Source organism: Triticum aestivum, chromosome 1B, assembly GCF_018294505.1.
Source record: "Triticum aestivum cultivar Chinese Spring chromosome 1B, IWGSC CS RefSeq v2.1, whole genome shotgun sequence".
Taxonomy (NCBI): domain Eukaryota; kingdom Viridiplantae; phylum Streptophyta; class Magnoliopsida; order Poales; family Poaceae; genus Triticum; species Triticum aestivum.
In genome coordinates this window covers 665,614,142-665,622,081 of record NC_057795.1, presented here as the reverse complement: position 1 = coordinate 665,622,081, position 7,940 = coordinate 665,614,142, and the positions used below count along the sequence as shown (strand labels likewise).

Below are 7,940 nucleotides of genomic sequence, written 5' to 3'. Positions count from 1 at the left end.
TCCCGGTTCATGAACCGGGACTAAAGGCCCTTACGAACCGGGACTATTAGGTGTTTTTCTACTAGTGATCAGCACCAGTACGGTGGCGAGGCTTCGTTCGGTGATCCTCCTCACCTTTGAAATGCTTGCCTTTCTTTCTTACGGGATGCCTTGCCGGAAGAAATCGACGATGTCCCAGGTACACATTCTTCCTACAACTATCCAAATATATACTGTCGGTATCATCCAAATAGTGCGTGCATCCGCGGTATCCCTTGTTTGTCTGTCCTGAAAGGTTACTGAGAGCAGGCCAATCATTGATGGTCACGAACAGCAACGCCTTTAGGTCAAATTCTTCTTGTCCGTGCTCATCCCACGCACGTACACCTGTTCCATTCCACAGCTATAATAGTTCTTCAACTAATGGCCTTAGGTACACGTCATTGTCGTTGTCAGGTTGCTTAGGGCCTTGGATGAGCACTGGCATCATAATGAACTTCCGCTTCATGCACAACCAAGGAGGAAGGTTATACAAACATAGAGTCACAGGCCACGTGCTATAGTTGCTGCTCTGCTCCCCAAAAGAATTAATGTCATCTGCGCTTAGACCAAATCATACGTTCCTTGGGTCACCTGCAAACTCCTCCCAGTACTTTCTCTCGATTATTTTCCACCGCGAACCGTCAGCGGGTACTCTCAACTTTCCGTCTTTCTTACGGTCTTCTGCGTGCCACCGCATCGCCTTCGCATGCTCTTTGTTTTGGAACAAACGTTTCAACCGTGGTATTATAGGAGCATACCACATCACCTTGGCAGGAATCTTCTTCCTGGGGTGCTCGCCCTCGACATCACCAGGGTCATCGCGACTGATCTTATAACGCAATGCACCGCATACCGGGCAGGCATTCAAATCCTCGTACTCACCGCGGTAGAGGATGCAGTCATTAGGGCATGCATGTATCTTTTGCACCTCTAACCCTAGAGGGCAGACAACCTTCTTTGCTTCATACGTACTCTCGGGTAATTCGTTGTCCTTTGGAAGCATATTCTTTATCATTACCAGCAACTTTCCAAATCCCTTGTCAGATACACCATTCTCTGCCTTCCATTGCAGCAATTCAAGTGTGGTGCCCAACTTTTTTTTGTCAGCTTCGCAATTCGGGTACAACAATTTCTTGTGATCCTCTAACATGCGCTGCAACTTCGTCCTCTCCAGATCACTTGCGCAGTTTCTCTTTGCATCGGCAATGGCCCGACCTAGATCATCAGCGGGCACATCTGATGCCTCTTCTTCAGCTTCTTCCCGCATTGCCAACTCAGCTTCTTCCCCCATTGTTGTATCATCGTATTCAGGGAACCCATGGCCAGGATAGCCTTCGTCGTCCTCTTCTTCTTCATTGTCTTCCATCATAACCCCTATTTCTCCGTGCTTGGTCCAAACATTATAGTGGGGCATGAAACCGGACTTAAATAGGTGGACGTGAATGGTTTTTTCTGTAGAGTAACTATGACCATTCTTACAGCCAACACATGGACAAGGCATAAAACCATCCGCCCGCTTGTTTGCCTCAGCGGCCCGCAGAAAAGTATGCATGCCATTAATGAACTCGGGAGAGCATCGGTCATCATACATCCATTGTCGGCTCATCTTCATTACACAACACCAAATAGACCAAATTAATACAAGTTCATACATAAAGTTCATACATAAAGTTCATATACAACACTTAATTAAATGCAACATACAAATAACTCTCTAGCTAAAGAATTTAAATGCAACAACAAATGCGATGAAGATCGCAACTAAGGTAACAATTGATCCAACAACACAATGATACCAAGCCACACTATCAATGACATATTTTCTAATCTTTCTAATCTTCAACCTCATTTTCTCCATCTTGATCTTGTGATCATCGACGACATCGGCAACATGCAACTCCAATTCCATCTTCTCCCCCTCAATTCTTTTCAATTTTTCTTCAAATACTCGTTTTCTCTTTCAACTAAATTTAACCTCTCGACAATAGGGTCGGTTGGAATTTCCGGTTCACATACCTCCTAGATAAAAATATCTATGTCAACTTGATGGGCATAATTTGTCATAAACACGAAATGCAACAACTAGTTTTAAAAGAGAATATACCACATCCGAATCATAACAAGGACGAGGGCCGACGGGGACGGATATCAAAACCATGGCACTATGTATAACAAACAACGTACGGGTAAGATAATTATACGAGTAACTATATATCCAAATCACATAAACATCAATTTGGTAATGTAAACCATTCATGAACAAGAGCCTCACCAGAAGGTGGTGCCGGCGACGGGACGGTGCGGGCGATCGACGGTGGTTACGACAGAGATTTAGAAGGCACTAAGTAAACCACACCTACATATGCAAACTAAGTGTTATTTTTGACCTCAAATTGCATCACTATATAATACTAGCAAATATAATTATTGCTCCTAAATTAATCACTATACAAAGCATTGCAAGAGCTAATCTAGCAATGAGAGTTGAAAGGAGAAAGTTGCTAACCTTTGTGATCATTTGAATGGATGAGGGCCTTCAAATCTTGACAAATTTTGGGCAAAATTTGTGAGGAGCTCGAAGAGAGAGGGGGAAGAACAGAGGAAGTGAGGGGAAAGGGGAAGAACAGAGTGGCTCGGGGGGACGAAGGGTTTATGTACGTCGACCTTTAGTACCGGTTCGTGCCACGAACCGGTACTAAAGGTGCTGGACGGGCCCCAGACTGACAACACCCTGCCACCACCCTCTTTAGTACCGGTTCATGGCACGAACCGGTACTATAGGTTCTCCACGAACCGGTACTAATGAGAACGGACGGCTAGCCGTTGGAACAGGCACTAATGGACACATTAGTGCCGGCTCAAAACCAAACCGGCACTAATGTGTGTCATATTAGGTCCTTTTTCTACTAGTGGATGTTTCCTTCACATGTACTACCCCAATTAGTCGTTCTAGGATTAACCCAAGCTTATCAACATACCTCAACATAACAACCATTTATTCTTTGTCTGACACATAGGAAGCCTCATCAATCAACAAACTGAAAACATCACCACCAATTTCTTGAAGAATAGAATTCAATGTTATCTGTAACAAACAAGATAAAATATATTTTTGGGTGCTCGGAATGATAAATCATATGAAATAAATTAAGAATAGCGATGCTAGTAAGTAGTAATTTACCTTTGCAAAATAATTTGCAAGTTCCTTTTGAATATCTGGAGACACCCATTTGCAATTTTTTGGAGCATTCTTAAGAACTACATTCCTCACATCCTCATTCTGATTTGCTAATGTTTGTACCAACTCTTGAAAATTCCCCTTATTTTTGGATTCCTCTGATTCATCATTGCCACGGAAAGCTAAACCTTGATGTAACAAGTATCTAACAGATTCGACGGAAGTATTCAACCGAATACGATTTTTCCTTTTTGTGATATCAGTTTGCTTGTTGAGGGCAACTTTAATGGACTGATCTTGATTCATCAAGGCATCACACCTTTTAGCAGCTACATTGTGATAGCTATTAACCTCACCCACATGAGTATCCAATCTGTATGTCTTATTCCAACCAGAGAAACCATTAACAACAAATGCATCATTCCCACCTTGACCATCGATCGATGCAATCTCTGAACAAATAGCAACATTGGCAAAATGCCTTATGCACTGTATCACTGTACTCTAGCCAATGATAATCTTTAAACCATTCTGGCTTGAATCTTCTTTCGAATCCTCCGATGGTCTTCTGCGGATATACAAAGCCTTCTTTTGGCCTATAAGGTCCTCTAGTTAAATATATTCTTCGAATCTCATCTTGCTTCTTTGGATTCTTAGTGTACTGTGATATTCTTTTTTGATTGGCCGGATCAAAAGGAAGTTCATCCAAATTAATATCTGCTGTAGTAGTAGTACCAATATTTGATACGTGATCTTGCCTTAGTCTAACTGGCCTTGAAGTCCCTGCCGGATCAGTCTCTGGTGCCGTTCGTTTCAGCAGAAATCTGTCCATATCCTTCTAGCCCTAGCCTCCTAGATGCAGCAAAAAAAACATAAACACAAATTTAGTAATTAGCCATCCGGAGAGACAGAGTTGTTAGTGCGTGAGACCAAGAGAAACCGAGAAAGAGATTGGCGTACCTGCATGAGAACAGCCTACGAGGAGGGCAAGTGCCAAGTGGGCAACCAACACTCGGTAGATTAAGGATTATATGGCGGCGGCCGGCCGGCCGGCTTCACCCTTGGAGATTAGGGATCGCCGCTGTTCGTCGCCGTTGCAAATTGGGGATTAGGGATTGAGAATTGGGGTGAGGAAAGGATTAGGCGAAGGCGATGAGACGGAAAGGTGACCTGACGATGGCGGAAGAGACGAAGAGGCGACCTGGGCTGTTCACGAAACGTCAAACATGTACGTGTGTTGTTATGGTGTATAAGCCTAAGAGTAAAGTCTAAAATAAACCTTGACTTTGTAGAGGCTGGCGTAAATGAACCCTCACCTCTAAATCCCTGAAGTTGATACCCTAACCTCTCAAATCCCGGTCTATTCTAACCCTAGGCATGTTTGGCTCACTGGGAAAGAAACAATCCCAGCCAGGTTAAGCCGCTACGCTCACTGACGGTATGGGTCCACAAGTCACTTTAATCTCTCTCCTTTTATCTTCTTCTTCCTCTATCCTCTCCTCTCCCAATCCCCTCTCCCTCTCCACTGTCGGTCCCTCATTCCTCTTCTACTAGGTTGGCCGAGCCGCGCACTGGTTGGCCCCGACAGCCGAGATGACCCTGTCCGGGCCGACGACTGGAGGTGGCGGCTGCTGGAGACCTTCGGACTCATGGCCAGACATGGTGGTGGCGGCGGGCAGCTGGGTCCTGGCGGAGCGCGACACGGGCCAGCAGGCCCCTCACACGACGCGCGATGCGGATGAGGCTGTGACGGCAAGCGGGATAGCATGCGGGCGAGCTGTGGGCGGCGATAGCCGGCCTATCACACTACACGCGCATCTCATGACGCAGTGAAGACTTGGCGTGGCGGCGAGGACTCACACAGCTCGGACATGGAGCCACGTATTATGCATTGGGCCTTGTGTGCTAACGCTGTGTGGAGCTGTACGAACACATTCTTTTTTGGCCCAATTCTTTTGCAGGATTCTCCCAGAATCTGCCCCTCTCTAACTTTTCGTAGAATCTTTGACCCCATTTGTTTTATAATTCTATCTAATTAAATACTAACTAGATAAGATTGTAAAACAAATGGGGCTCAAAGATTCTGGGAGAATCTAGGTAGGGGTCTGATTCTTGAAGAATCTGGCAAAAGAATTGGGCCTTTATCTTTTACTAGAATTTACGGATGATATGGGCTGAGACTGAATAATTGGACATTAGCTACTGGGCTGGGGTCAACACATATTTTGGGCTGGGGTCAAATACTCGAAGGCATTGGGGTCAATTGACCCCAGCGTCCATACTAGAGCTTCGTCGTCCGAGGCTGCCGATCGGGCAGGAGGTCCAACTCGGCGCACAACTCGAACAAATCCCGCTTGGTAGATCCATGATAGCAACCAACAGAACCCTACCTAAACACGAAGAGGCAGCTATCAAATCCCACCCGATCTCTCCTCTCGATCGCTGCGTAGGACCATAAAATCCGACCCGATCTCAGAGGTACCCACCATAACAGAGTTGGACACTTCTCAAGGCCGCCTCCCGCCCTGGATCACCCTTGACACGAGGGCAACTCCACCACGGCCATGGAGGAGGAAGCCCCCAAGAGCCCTACATCCGTTGGAGCCGGCGACCAGCAAGTACAGCCGGGGGCTGGCGGCGGCGAGGAGCATGGAGGCCTCAACAACCTAGACCTCATCAGCCGCCTCCCCGACGAGGTACTCGGTACCGTCATCTCCCTCCTCCCCACCAGGGACGGCGCGCGCACGCAGGTCCTCTCGCGCCGGTGGCGTCCCCTCTGGCTCTCGTCCAATGCGCCGCTCAACCTCGGCGCTGACTTCGCCCTCCGCGGGGAGGAGTGCACCCTCTGCGGTGCCACCCACGAGTGCATGCACAAGCGCATCGCCTTCGTCTCCAAGATCCTTGCCAACCACCCGGGCCCGACCCGACGCTTTGCACTCCACCTCGTATACTGGCCCAACATCCCGGGCGTTGTCGATGGCTGGTTCCGCTCCAGGCCCCTCTCCGGCCTCCAGGACCTCGAGGTCGTCAACAAATCGAGCCGCTACGTGCTGCTGCCGTCGCACGCGCTGATCCGCTTCGCGCCCACGCTTTGCCTGCTCAGCCTCAGCCAGTGTCGATTTCCGGACCTGGGTGTGCCACCGAGTTTTCCGCACCTCAAAGAGCTTATCATGTACGATGTCGGTATCTCGGAGGACTCTTTCAAAACCTTCATCTCCAGGTGCTCTGTTTTGCAAAGCGTTTCACTGCACAACATGGAATGTGGCCGCGTTTGCATCAACTCGCCGACTATCAGGAGCATGAGCTTCTACGGCCGTTGGAGAAGTGTCATCACTTTTCAGGAGCTGGTCATTGAGGATGCCCCTTCCCTTGAGAGGTTGGTACCACTTGATCCAGACGGTGGTCCAGCGACCATCCACATAATCCAGGCACCTAAACTGAAGATACTTGGTTTGTTATCTGGAGGCATATCCACACTCCGCATTGGAACCACGGTTTTTCAGGTTAGCTGCAAGCCCAATCGGTCGGGTCATTCATCGTTTTCTACATGCATGGTATTATTCTCATATCACACTTGTTGTCCTTTTCTCCAGAAAATGGTTGCCGTCAGCTTGATAACCAAAATGCACACAGTTAAGATTTTACTTCTTGACTCTATTGGTCCTAATCTGGACTCAGTTGTTAACTTCCTCAAGTGCTTCCCTTGCTTGGAGAAGTTGTATGTCATTGTTGTGAGTATTCATATCTAATGTCAAACTCAGCAGTAGCTTATATATATGTTATAGTGCTAGTATTTTGTTCCTAATTTTTTAACAACTGCCTTTATATCTGGGTTTCTTTTTTCTATCTGCAGTCACATCCAGAAAGGGATTCTTTTTTCTATCCGCAGTTGCATTCAGAAAAGGATATTAACAATGTGCGGGAGTATGACCCACTTGATCCAATTGAATGCCTTGAACTCAATCTAAAAAAGGTGGTGTTGAAGAATTACGATGGTATCAAGAGGGCAATAATTAATTTTGCCAAGTTCTTTATTTTGAATGCCAAAGTGCTGGAGGAAATGGAAATCGGAGTCCTCGGCCATGGCAATGACAAACGGATGCAGTATCTACATGAAGAGCTACAGGTGGAGAATAGAGCTTCTCAAGATGCACAAATTGAACTAAAGAGGGATGTACGACAAGATTTCAAACACCATAGGCATACCCATGATTTTTCGGTGGCGGACCCTTTTGATAGGCCCTGTGGACGGTTGCTATAGATGTTCTAGATAGCCTTTCTGGAGATTGTGTCACCAACTGCCCTTGCTTGTCTGTCTAATGTAATAATGTCATCTCACCCCTTGTGACGAACTGCAAACTGATCTACTTCATTCAGCAATGAAGTGCTTTTGTTACCCACTTTTGAAGCAAATTAAACTAGGATTCAGGAGGTGGTCCCTAAGCTCAAGGTTCAAATCCGAACTCGCAGATGTACTAGTACGTACTCCCTCCGTCTGAAAATACTTGTCATCAAAATGGATAAAAAAGGATGTATCTAGAACTAATATACATCTAGATACATCCTCTTTTATTCATTTTGATGACAATTATTTCCGGACGGAGGTAGTATGTGTTAAGTTCAGTTGGTACTGGTTGTTTCTATCCTGGTTTGCATCTTATGTAAGCTGGTAGTACTGCAGGCTGCAACTAATATATCTTTGCATGCACCTGTTGCTTTTATAAAATATAAACAGTTGTAT

General features: G+C 46.3%; 1 protein-coding gene across 1 annotated transcript; it reads left to right on the top strand.

Moving 5' to 3' along the window:
- The first annotated feature begins 5,512 nt into the window (after positions 1–5,512).
- LOC123099256 (FBD-associated F-box protein At5g56370) lies at positions 5,513–7,627 on the top strand. Its single transcript, XM_044521429.1, has 3 exons — positions 5,513–6,702; positions 6,793–6,930; positions 7,053–7,627. Exons 1-3 carry the CDS (start codon positions 5,764–5,766, stop codon positions 7,458–7,460), a joined length of 1,485 nt encoding a protein of 494 aa, XP_044377364.1. The 5' UTR covers positions 5,513–5,763; the 3' UTR covers positions 7,461–7,627.
- Positions 7,628–7,940: the final 313 nt, after the last annotated feature.